Source organism: Stegodyphus dumicola, chromosome 1, assembly GCF_044657685.1.
Source record: "Stegodyphus dumicola isolate Sdum_Otavi_A_Nest chromosome 1, ASM4465768v1".
NCBI classification, from domain to species: domain Eukaryota; kingdom Metazoa; phylum Arthropoda; class Arachnida; order Araneae; family Eresidae; genus Stegodyphus; species Stegodyphus dumicola.
The window spans coordinates 189,140,295-189,153,078 of NC_140768.1; the positions used below are offsets into that span (position 1 = coordinate 189,140,295).

The 12,784-nt window shown below is 31.8% G+C and overlaps 1 protein-coding gene across 3 annotated transcripts in view; it reads left to right on the plus strand.

Moving 5' to 3' along the window:
- The window catches only part of LOC118200484 (putative ATP-dependent RNA helicase DDX17), a 59,593-nt gene that overhangs the window by 17,887 nt on the left and 28,922 nt on the right, over positions 1-12,784 (plus strand). For all 3 annotated transcript variants that reach the window (XR_015043080.1, XR_015043079.1, XM_085824052.1), the window contains exons 3-9: positions 2,509-2,605; positions 5,949-6,082; positions 6,177-6,242; positions 6,545-6,686; positions 6,774-6,934; positions 9,287-9,459; positions 9,943-9,988. Coding sequence is in view for 1 of the 3 variants with exons in the window: in XM_085824052.1 (XP_085680178.1) it covers positions 2,509-2,605; positions 5,949-6,082; positions 6,177-6,242; positions 6,545-6,686; positions 6,774-6,934; positions 9,287-9,459; positions 9,943-9,988 (819 nt within the window). In the remaining 2 variants the exon portion in view is untranslated. The remainder of the gene's footprint in view (positions 1-2,508; positions 2,606-5,948; positions 6,083-6,176; positions 6,243-6,544; positions 6,687-6,773; positions 6,935-9,286; positions 9,460-9,942; positions 9,989-12,784) is intronic.

Genomic DNA, 12,784 nt, shown 5'->3' on the forward strand with positions numbered 1-12,784 from the left:
CTTTTGTTATTAAGCTAATTTCACCTATTTATAACTAGAAATTAAAATAAAAGCTAAATCCTGAATAAAAAGTCAGTGTTGAAATGATAAGGAAAAAATAAAAGAAACGGAAGATTAATAAATTAAAAGAAAATGACTGATAAGCGGAATGGTTGCTACACGGAGGAAACGTGTTCATGGTATTGCCAATATAGCATTCTTATGGCAATTTTAGCGATGTAACGGAATCTCTGCAGGAATGAATGCCTAGAATATTTCGCAATGTCGCAATTTTTTTATCGATATAGTACATTTTTTAAGTGTTAAAATATAATGCGTAAGAAAAATTCATACATTTTTGTTTAACAGTAAAACCAATTATTGCAGAATTTTTATCTTTGCTCCATCTGATAGATAAAGAAATAATGTTTTAATTCAAATTTTCTGCTGTTACCGATGGTTGCAAAATGTCCCAGCAGTTGAAAGAGCCATTGAAATATGGGATGACTTGCTATTATATGTTAAAAAAGTTGAAATGGGGCAGTTTAAAAAAATTTCATTGAAATCCTTCTCAAATATTTTGGAAGAAACTAAGGATAAAACATTTCTTATAAAATTAAATTTTTTCTCTCTGTCAAAAATATTATTGCCTTTCCTTGAATATTATCAAAGCGGTAAACCACTTATCCCCTTTTTTGCTGAAGATATCTTAAAACTTGTAAATGATTGCTTTTAGCACTTTAAAATTTTGAAACTAGAATATTCAAAAATAACTAAAGCAGAAAATCTGAATCTTTATAAATTTAATTTTAATGATCCAAATTGTTATAATGATAAAAGTAAAGTTTATTTGGGATTCATTGCTGAGCAGTTAATGAATGATAAATCCTGCAAGAAGGACATTTCACAAGCTGCAAGTTTTGTATTGAAACAAGAAGGTCAACAAATGCCGCAAGAAGGACATTTCACAAGCTACAAGTTTTGTATTGAAACAAGGTCAACAATGTGTCTTAACAATGATACAACACTTAATGGCTAAATATCCAATAAATTATTCTCTTATTCGAAATGCATCTTGTATAGAACCACAGTTGATGGCTAAAAGTCCAGAAAAAGCCCAAAACAAAATGAAAATAGTTCTAACCGTATTAACGCGGAATAAATGTGTTTTACAAGATAATTGTGATGAAATTCTGCTGCAGTTTAAAGAGATTCTAGACAAAGTAGTACTAGACAAACTAGACAAATTTACATGAATTTTCTACTTTTGATTCTCAAAATCTTTCTCTTGACACATTTCTCACTTCTTATTTTCATGATTTTCACAATTCTAAAGTATGGAAAATAGTGAAAATGATTCTTATCTTGTCACATGGACAGGCCTTTGTGGAAAGGGGCTTCTCTGTAAATAAAGCAGTTAAAATTGAAAATTTAAGTGACTCATCATACATTTCTCAATGTACAGTATTTGATTACATAAAATTTTCTGGAGGTATTCTTAATATCGAAATTAATAAAGAAATAAGATCAGCAGCAGCTTCGATAGATGCTTTTAGCAGATGAAGCCGAGACCAGCAGGAACATTGATTTGTTTATCAAAACAAATGAACTTAGAAGAATAATTAAAGAAAAGGAAATAGACATAAATAAATTAGATGTTAAAATATTTGAAAAAATTTCAGATTTTAAAAAAGCATAAATGTTTTTATTATCTTTTATTGCATAGTTTATTATTCTAGTATCTTTCAAAAAACCAAAGAAATAAATTGTATGTTTACAAATCTGTTATTTTAATCTGCAAAATATTTTTACATTGCAATTATAATAGTAGTTGACTGTGTTTAAATAAATATCAAATAAGTTAAATAATAATCATGTAAATATCTAAAATATCTGTGGCTGTTATTAGTGTGAAATACACTTATACAAGTTTTCAAGAAATTATGTTCTTAATTTAATGTTATCTACTTCATAACTTGTAGGGTGTAATTAATTGGAAAGCATATCTAGCTAATGATCAGAAGGTCCAAACAAATCAGAAGGTCAAGTCCTCACGAGAGCATTGGATGATTTTTTCCTGTCTCTTACTACAAAATAAAATGCTTGGTGGTGCCTATATGTGATATATGCATAGTATTTCCTAACTTTACTTTCTGCTTAAGTTACTCATTTTTTTAAAATCATTTGAGAGGGGCAAATAGAAAATTTATATAAATAATCATTAAGAAATTGGATAAATAAAGCTTTTGAGAATTATGGGTAGAAAATAATTCTAAAATAGATACTGTTAAGAAGTTCGTTTTTATTTTTCAGTTCATGCATTCTACTTTTCATAAAAATCTATTGTGCCTTTTTATGATAGTGCTGGAAGCATATTTTGTAACAAAAATCTAAATATGTTAATGATATTTTATCTCAATTACTATAATTGTATCATTATATTGGTTTTATTATAACATTTGATGTTTTGACCCATTTTATTTCTTGCCCCCTCCCTTTTGTTTACTATTAATACTTTTTTTATTTCAGAATGATGTTGAAGATTACAGAAATTCTTTAGAAATAACAGTTCGAGGAAGAGAGGTCCCAAGGCCAATATGTGATTTCTATGAAGGGAATTTTCCTGGTATGTTGCACTCTTTCATTTTCATCATTAAATGCAGTATCTTTCAAAATCTTTACTCTAACAGGTATCCTTGAAATATTTTTCTGATCTCATGAAACCACTAAAAAATGCTATAGCTATGTAGGTTTTCTGCCTATGCGAGTTCCCTCTCACCCCCATAATTCTCTTTTTAATTTTGCCATGGAAATTTTTCTTGTGCTGCTGTCCATAGTTTTGGGAGGCTGAGTGGGACTTGTAGAATAGCCCTGTTTAACACTGGGAAGACTTAGTCCTTCAGTAACACGATTGGCATTGCTTATGAAAAGGATATAACACTTTATACTAGTCTTTTCTATTTTATCTAAAAATTTAATCAAAGATATTGACTGGTAAATTTGACTTTCTTTTCTTGATTCCCTTTTTTTTTTTCCATTTTTCAAAAAACTTATTCAGGGTTCGTAGCGGTCCTTACAAGTGCATATAAGTCCTTATATTTGAAAATAAAAATATAAAGGCCCTTATAGGTGCTTACTTTTTCTTTAAAGCCCTTATTTTTTTTGTTTTTAGTGTTATTTTAATCCTTTGTTTTTAATGAACATGCATTTTTCCCCCGTACCAAAGCCGAAACTAAATAAAACAACTTTTCTTCCTTATATGCAACATCAGATGGTGAATCATACTCCCGGAAATTGATTTTCCCCCTTCCTCTGCATTAACGTAACCTATGGTCTGCACGAGAGTACAGACAGGTGCACGTCGTTCTATTGGCCAAAGAATTGCGAAAATGGTAGAAAATTCGGGTACATTTGGTATTCTTTTCCTCCCACCCAAATATTACACACGTTTGAATTTCTATCAAGATTTTAATAATTTGCATTCTCGTTCCGCGTGGTCAGTTCATATTCGTGTTTATTGTGATCGTTATGCTTATATTATGAGCATATGTATGAATATTTATAATAATATACAAGGGCAATCCCCCAAAAAAAGGTCTCCTATATTTTTAGATATACAAAGAACCGTTTATTTTCTATAATTGCTACATCACTTTAAAGATTGAAGAATGCTTTATTATTCAACATAACCGCCACTTCGGTCGATTCATTTTTGTAGACGCTGTGGCAGTTTTACTGTACCCATGTCATACCAGCTTGCCGTCATGCCCTTCAGAAAGCGTCAATCGAGTGCAAGAAGTTGTCCTTTTCGTCTCCATAGTGGTGAAGAAATTCGCGAGCAGAATCAACCCGTTGCCGTTTGTGGTCTTCTGTCAGCATACGCGGCACCCATCTTGCATACACTTTCCAATATTGCAACTTTTCTGTTAAAATCCTGTGGATGGTGCTTCTGGAAACCTAAGGAACCAAAATGCAGAGAGCATCCAGAGCGATCCTCCGATCTTTACGCACGAGTTCCTCAACTTTCGCGATTGTCTCGTCGGCAATTGACGGCCTCCCGCTCCTTCGTCATGAATTTCAGTACGACCGGCTGTAAACTCTGTACACCACTTGCGAACGTTTTTGACATCCATGCATGACTGTTCATACACTTCCGTCAATAGGCGGTGAATTTCAACCGGTTTAACGCCTTTTGCATTCAAAAATCGAATAACTGCACGCACTTCGCACTTGGCGGCAACGTTTATCGGGAGCTCCATTTCGAATGGCTGCCAAGCCAAGACTGAGCATCCCAGCGAAGCGCCTGCGTGCTTATGTGGTAGCGGAGAAGGCACCACTCACAACAGTGTTGCCAACAACTGTATTAAAACTTTCTGTACGTCCCAAAAAAATAGGAGACCTTTTTTTGGGGATTGCCCTCGTAGTTGCAGTAACTGCTGAAGTATAAACTTCCAAAAATGGGTGTGTTTTTACACAGATTAGCTTTCTAAAGAATAATATTCGGAATGGCTTAAATAAAAGGAAAGTAATCGAATAGTCAAAATAATTTCATTTTCTTTGCCAATACATTATATGGTATGGAGGTTGGGAGTTTCTCTGCAAAATCTCTAATATTGAAGCAGCGGACTTTTTTTGTCACTGTCCAATCTGGATTGAATAGGACTAAAAGTTTTTGTGGTCTACTCAACCCAAAGGAAGATTGAGGTAATGTTCATTCTCGTAATAAATATTGCATTGCTCATATTTTAAATTACAAGTCTAATTTTAATTTTTCTTTTAAGGTTATGCAGTTGTGTATAATGTAATTAGACAGGTGCTTATTTTTCCCTTAAAATGTGCTTGAAAAGTGCTTATAGGTGCTTATTTTTTTAACTAAATTGTGGCTATGAACCCTGTTATTGTAGTAATTGCTTTAAAATTCAGTCCTCCCCAGCTTAATTATCTTTACGACTTCTATAAAAAGAGATACAAATTTATAATTTAAAAATCTTTTATGAATTATTAATAAAATGTAACTGTGCATAGTGCATTTTAAAACAAATGTGATTTCTAATAAATTATCCAGCTATGATACTGAAAATGTTGATGCTAAAATTTTGTATTACTTGTTTTCTCCCCAAATTTGGGTATATTTTAAATATATACAATGTCGCATGGCAACCAGCAGTATAAAAACATAGCAAATTTTTTTTAATATTGTGAACCTTTTTTTTTTTTTTTTTTTACAGTTCCTCTGCGTTTTTAAAGCACCAGCTATTTTTAAATGATTTTATTTGTTTTGCAGTAACAGTGCATTCTAGTTTTCATTATATATTTTATCATTAATATTTAATTTTATATTAATTTTTTCATTAATATTTAAGGCTTCTAGAAATGCAAAGAAAATTTAAAAAAATATTCAGCTTCTATGCAATTAGAGATGTTTATAATATACATTATGACCTTACTTATCTAAAAATTGCTAATATGCTTTATTTTCACAGTTCATAAGCAGAAATGAAAATTTCCAACATTTCCAATTTAAGAATATTAAGAGTCCGAATCCTGTAAGTTAAATACAGAGACATCTGGTGGTATTAAATGCAATTGACCACTGAACTTCCGCATGCGTAAATCCAACGCAATAGTGTAAATGGTCGTCTGTCTGCGCCTCCATTGCTCTCATTGATGCTACACATTTGTAACATACTAATGGAAATGGGGCCTAAATCATTTCTGGAAACTGAATAATTGAAAAGCATAGGATTGTAAATCCAAACAGGTTTTTATATTTCTCGGCACTTTTCATTAGCTTGTTGCCAGAGAAATATGAAAATCATTGTGGGTTTGAACTAATCATTGAATTGCCCTACACATTGTTCCTTAGTATAATTATTTTTAAAATAATTTTTGTACTAATGGCTTATATATATATATATATATATATATATATATAGTTTCTTAAATTTTATTTTTAAATTCTTGTGTAGAATACATCTCTAGAGCCCTCATGGAGCAAAAATTTGAAAAGCCTACTTCTATTCAGGCTCAAGTGTGGCCAATTGCATTAAGTGGAAGAGACTTGGTTGGTATTGCACAAACTGGATCTGGGAAAACCTTAGCTGTAAGTATCAGGTTTTTTAAAAATTAAAAATTTTACCTTTACTTGATAGTTGTATCTTATTTGATAGTGTGTAATATGTACTTTCCATTTTTAGTATGTCTTGCCGGCGATCGTTCATATTTATAATCAACCTCGTGTAGAAAGAGGCGATGGATCCATTGTAAGTCTAAGTTTTGAATATTTTTGATTTGTTGTTCATATGTGTACAATCCAAATTTAATATAAAATATGAAAGTGGGCGAATGTTAACATTCGAAGACATGGCCTATAATCTAGACAATCTGTGGTCCTAAAATATGAGAATTATTGAAAGTCTTCTGTACTTTCAAGAACAAAAGTATTCTCATATAAATCAAAATTTTAATTTATAAGCTCCGTATATAATATTGAATGCTTATTTGTGGTTTTCAGTGTACGTGTTCCCAGCGCATTATCATTTGATATATTCTGTATTTTTTAAAGGTACTAATATTGGCACCCACAAGAGAACTTGCACAGCAAATTCAAGCTGTCTGTTATGATTTTGGAAAATCTATGAATATCCGAAACTGTTGTGTTTTTGGAGGTGCGCCCAAAGGACCCCAACTGAGAGATGTAGAAAGAGGTATTTCCAACATTTTAAAAGTGATATTTATAAACATTTCTCTCCTTTTCAGTTATGCTAATATTTGATCTTTTTAAACCTATGTAGGTGCACATATATGCATTGCTACTCCTGGACGACTGATTGATTTCATAGAGTGTGGGAAACTTAACCTACGGAATTGTACCTTTTTGGTTCTTGATGAAGCTGACAGAATGCTAGATATGGGATTTGAACCTCAGATTCGAAAAATAATAGAGCAGATCAGGGTGAGTATATATCACTAAAATTATTAATTTCCTTTGAAATGTTATTTTTCAGTTAGTCTGCTTACCCCTTTTTTTAGTCGGAGTGATCTAAAATCGACCTCAAAACCACCATCATTTTTCTCGTAGGCATTAAGCATGCACATTTGATTCCTCTCTTTGCACATAATAAAACATCTGGAGAGTCCAATTTCACTTCAACACTAAATAAAATACCTTGTTAACGAAAAAACAATCATTTTAGCATAAATTTGTACGATCAGCAATTTGGCTCATTTGCTGCGTATCTGCTACACCTCAAACTGAAATAATCCACACAGATACATCATTGATCTGACACCAATCTGGTGAATCATTATTTATTATTCTTTTCTATGTTTATCAAAACATGACAACTGGAGTAATGACTCATGTAGCGATGCCTAAAAATTTTTTTATGTTAGTAATTGAATAATAAAAGGATATGGTAGCCTTTTATGTTGACATCACACTTTGGGGTGAAATGTTGACGAGGAAAAATTTACCAAAACTTTCTTTGCATATGCTAAAAATGGATTTTGTTGTTATACTCATAGACCCAAGGATTACATTTAGGCCTGTTTGAATTAAGAATAATTTATTTGTCATTCACATAAACCCAGAACTAGCACCAGGGCTCGTTGTGGCCGCACCGAGTTGCAGAATTTAGGATCCACAGAGAATGCATCAGGTGGTAAGATATCGAACACCTGCCCTCAATAAGGCTTAAGTATATGTGGGCATTTATTTATTGAGAACTCGGATAAACCTTAAGCATGTGCAAGAAATAGATATAAGTATAATAAAGTAACTAAACTTATACAATTCAGGCTTAATTGTCTTAGTGTGCAACAGAAGCAAGATAAAATTTAACAGAACAACTTGTGGTTAGTCACCAAGCTCACGATGCATAGCCCATTATGTATAGTGAAGGATAGCTAAGTTTGATGATAGCTGCAAATTTTAAAGATTTCAAATATCTCAAAATGAAGGTGAACTTTTCCAATTAACGGATCTTATAAAGAAAGTTGGAGAAGCAGTAATAAATGAAGGTGATATATAAAATAAGCTTTTCATTGTGATGACAATGCTTCTCAATCATCAATGAATTAATGAATGGTGATATCTGTAGTAGGGTTCTAGATCCAGAAAATCCCTCTACGGATAGTGAAGAAAGTGACAGAGAAGTTACTGAAAACGAGAAAAATTCTATTGACAAGTTAGTCGGAATTTTCGAAACAGCAATTATAGGACTTCAACAATGTAATTGAATAGAGATAATGTCCATCTACAGAATTAAAGAGAAATTATTAGCACAAAAAATGAAGCAACTTAAACATCTTGCATTGAAAGAACTGTTTAATAAGGTAAACAAATAAATATTAAGCTCCCCCCTTTTTTTTGTAAATTTTGATGCCCTTTAGATCATAAATGCATTATTATTTCATAAATCATTATTTAATATTTTTAATTGTATAATTTCTACATGCCATCTTACGAGATTTAAGCTGGTAATCTAATATCCGGAATCGCTGAAGTCGCAACAAGTTCGGATTTTGGACTTTGTGCTGTAGTTATATATGAAGTCTATAGATAGATACCATAGGAATAATTTTGGGTATCTTGTTTCATTTTGTTCTGTTCAGCTTGTTAACATCAGTGTTCTTATATTCAGACAGCAAATTTACTGTTCATAATGGCTGTGATTTGATGTAATTGGGAAAAAAGCCCTTGGTAATCTAGAAGTTTCCGGAAAATCCAACTGTTATGGGAAAATGTACTACAAGAAGCTGTGTTAGAAATTATTTAAAAAAAAGAAAGAAAAAAGCTATAAAAACTCAAAAAGCTGAGAGTAGCAAAAATAGATTTGTATTGCTTTTTAATATGTCATAACCAGTATTTTTGTGATTTGATAATAAAGCAACGCTGATGATGTCATTTCAAGTATATCATTTTGGGGGGGGGCAGAATTTTTTTAAAGGAAAAGCTAAAAATAAGTATGTGCTAGATCAGGAGAAAGATGAAAGTTTAAAACCAGATTAGTTTCTGGGTGTGCAATGAACAAAACCATTTTTGGTCACAAGCATTATAAACAAAATAGAAGAAATATATTTCATAGGTTATATTGAAAAATGTGGATAAGATTTCATGTGGTGATGTAAATGAATGACTAATGCAAATGCTGGATAGTTTCAAGCAGAAATGAGTCAGTATTTTAAAATATCCCCTCTGTTTTACTTTTTTTCATTTGAAATGTTTCTGTAACAGACATATATATATATATGCGTGTTTTGATGTTAATAATGTATATATATGCATATAATTTTTTTTAATTAGCCGGATCGCCAGACTCTCATGTTTAGTGCGACATGGCCAAGAGAAGTTCAGAAATTAGCTGAAGATTTTCTTATTGATTATATCCAAGTGAATGTTGGAGCACTCCAACTGTCAGCTAATCACAATATTATGCAGATTGTTGATGTTGTTGATGAAACTGAAAAAGATGATAAGTAAGTTTTTAGTCTTATATTAGTTTTTATGTATATATATCTAGGCTTTTTCCCTTCCCTTTGAAGAATGATTACAATTTGGAGAGGAGCACTACTGATCAACTTTGGCTCATGTATAAACTTTTGGATTCTTCAGGATGTTACATCAATGAAGTAACTTCTAAGATAATCATAATAATACTAATTTTCTAAAACTTCGTTGTGATACTGCTTATAAACTGATTTAAACATATCTCAAGAGTCAGTCCATTAATATGTCATTCCATATGTTGTATCCATCCTTTAAAAATTTGTAGAAATTGGCATTTTTTATGAAAAACCAGTAGTGGTCACTATTTTAATATTGAAAGGATCTTGTAATTATTTCCTCCTTTGAACTAATAAATAATTCATTTAAAAATTTTTATGCAATATATATTAATTTTTTAAAATCTTAATTTATATATATATAATTGAATATTGCCTTCTTTCTTTATTGTGTAGGTTGAATAAACTTATTCAGGAAATTATGACCGAAAAAGAGAATAAGGTAATTTTATGTTTTTTTTTAAATGTATATGTGCAATTTCCAAATATGCTGTGTAGATTTTCAGCGGCAGTAATTTGTACAGAATATCAAGAGTACCTATAGGCAGTAAGTTGTTTCATGATGAAATGTGCTTAAATTTTGGAATTAAAAATTTTATTTAAAATCATTGGAAGGGAATGCGATGCAAGTTTATTGATAACAGTGTTATTGCCAGGCTTGACACTCTTGCATTTTCAAAGTTTAATACATTTGTGGAAACTTCTTTGAAGTGAATAATTGGGTAATGGCCAGATGTCAGTTGTTCCAAACCTTCTGAATGCAGATAAGCAGAAATTATTGTTAAATGAAATGTAATTTGAAGAGTATGGCATATGCTTGTTATCTTATGCAGGGCCTTTAAAGGCAATTTTTTCCTGCGAATTAATACAGCTTTTTCTTCCTTAACCCCTTCTTGTGCTTTAATGAGCCCGATTTGTGATGAAGATTTTGTCTCAAACATTAACATCACAAGCCAGGCTCGGGAACAGAAAGTCTGGCTAAACATACACATCACGAGCTAGACTCGTGAACATTAACATTGTAATTTCACAGTCGTAATTGAACGATAGTTCCTATCATTGCACTACAAGTTATTCATGATTCTTTATTACATAAATTGTATAATTATTAAAAATATTAATATAATTTGAAACTTATTTATTACAAAATATATATTTATACTATTTGCAAAATGCAGAAGGATTAAAGTTTACTTCCACGCCAGCAGTATCGCATAAAACTGACATAACACAGGCATATACGTTTCAGCTTGTATTGTGACTGTTCTCAAGCACCAGTCCGGCTTGTTTACTATGTACCATAAAACTTGGGCCCAAGTTTTGTCAACGTAAATGGCACGGGAAGGGCTTAAAAATTAATTAGATGATGTAGGTCTAGTTTTTTTTTATTGTATTAGATGAGTTGTTACTGTTATGCATATAAAAAAGTTCCAGCGCACAAATAGTCACCATTATCAGTTGACAAATTTCTAAGAGATCAGTCATTAAGTGGATATAAATATATATCTACTCAATGACTGATCTATTAAAGTAAGTTTATTTAATGAATATTAAAGTCATTAAATCAACTGAACTCCCTTACAGAGCATAAACATTTCATTAATGATCTTAGCACTATTATTGCGTATAATGAGTGCTGAAAATTTTGCAAGCAAACGTTTGCTGGATTTTATACAGGATATAAAATATTTATGAATTCAGGCTAAGATAATTATGTTAGTGCAGTGTCTTGTATTTACCAATGCAAATGATACTTGTGCATTATAACGTTATTTAGCATTATGATTGAGCTATTAATATGGCTAAATGTACTGGTGAGTTATAGGGCATGTTATGACGGGGTTCGTAGCGGTGCTTATAAGTCCTTATATTTGAAAATAAAATATAAAGGCCCTTATAGGTGCTTTCTTTTTCTTTAAAGCCCTTATTTTTTGCTTTTAGTGCTTTTTTTTTTTAATGAACGTGCTATTTTGCCCAGTACTAAAGCCGAAACTAAATAAACAACTCTTCTTCCTAATATAGAATGTCAAATGGTGAATCATACTCCCGGAAACAGCTTTTCCCCCTTTTTCTGCATTAACGTAACCTTTGGTGTGCACAAAGAGTACAGACAGGTGCCCGTCGTTCTATTGGTCAAAGAATTGGGAAAGCAGTAGAAAATTCTGGTACATTCGGCATTCTTATCCTCCCACCTAAATACTACACACGTTTGAATTTCTATCAACATCTTAAAAATTTGCATTCTCATTCTGCTTGGTCAGTTCATATTTGTGTTTATTATGATCGTTATGCTTATATTATGAGTATATGTATGAATGTTTATAATAACATAGTTGCAGTAACTGCAGAAGTATAGTAAACTTCCAAAAATGTTTGTGTTTTAACACAGATTAGCTTTCTAAGGAATAATATGAATAAAAGTTCTGCGGTCTACCAACCCAAGCGAAGAATGATTCTATTCCGGAAATTTAACGCCGTCTGTTGAAAATTAGAATGAAAAACACCCCAGTTATTTAGTTCTTTATTTTCCCAATACCGGCAGCTGGTGATTCCGATTGCGTAATATCACATTATTCACGGCTCATGTATTGCGCAATAACGTTTGCGATATTTTGCAGAGATAATTAATTTTTATGTTCAGTCCGAGATTTGTTTATGAACACTTAAAAGAGTTTTACTGTGCTTGCTAAGCAGAATGTTTTTTAGTTCCGTTTATATGATGCACATATATGTTTTATATGATGCACATATCGAAATGTCAAAAGGATTTATTTAGCGGGAAAATCTAAAGAGCGGCTACAGTCTACCCCCGCCTCCGCTCCTCTTTTTCAAGTTATGCTCAACTGTCCAATATTCGCCAATTTTCAAGTATACGGATTAGTTAAGATTTTATTGTTAAAGGATGACTGCATGAAGCAAATTTCTGTCTTCTGATTTCAGAAATGTTCTTTTTTTACTTAAATCACTTTGCTTGCAATATCTGTTAAAGGAAAACTGATACTGATGTCCAAAATTATCTTTACATACCCAAAAATGATGATATTCAATGAAATATTGAATCAGTGTGATCCGTATTTGCAGGGAATGCGTGAAAACCAAGCCTAATTAGCATTATCCAATCAAAAGTAATCAAACGGTTTGTGATATGCAAATCTAGGCGTTACGTCATCCAAGGGTGAATCAAGCGCTTTGTGCAAACTGAATATTCGAGTGAATTTCTGCAACATAGCGTTTGATT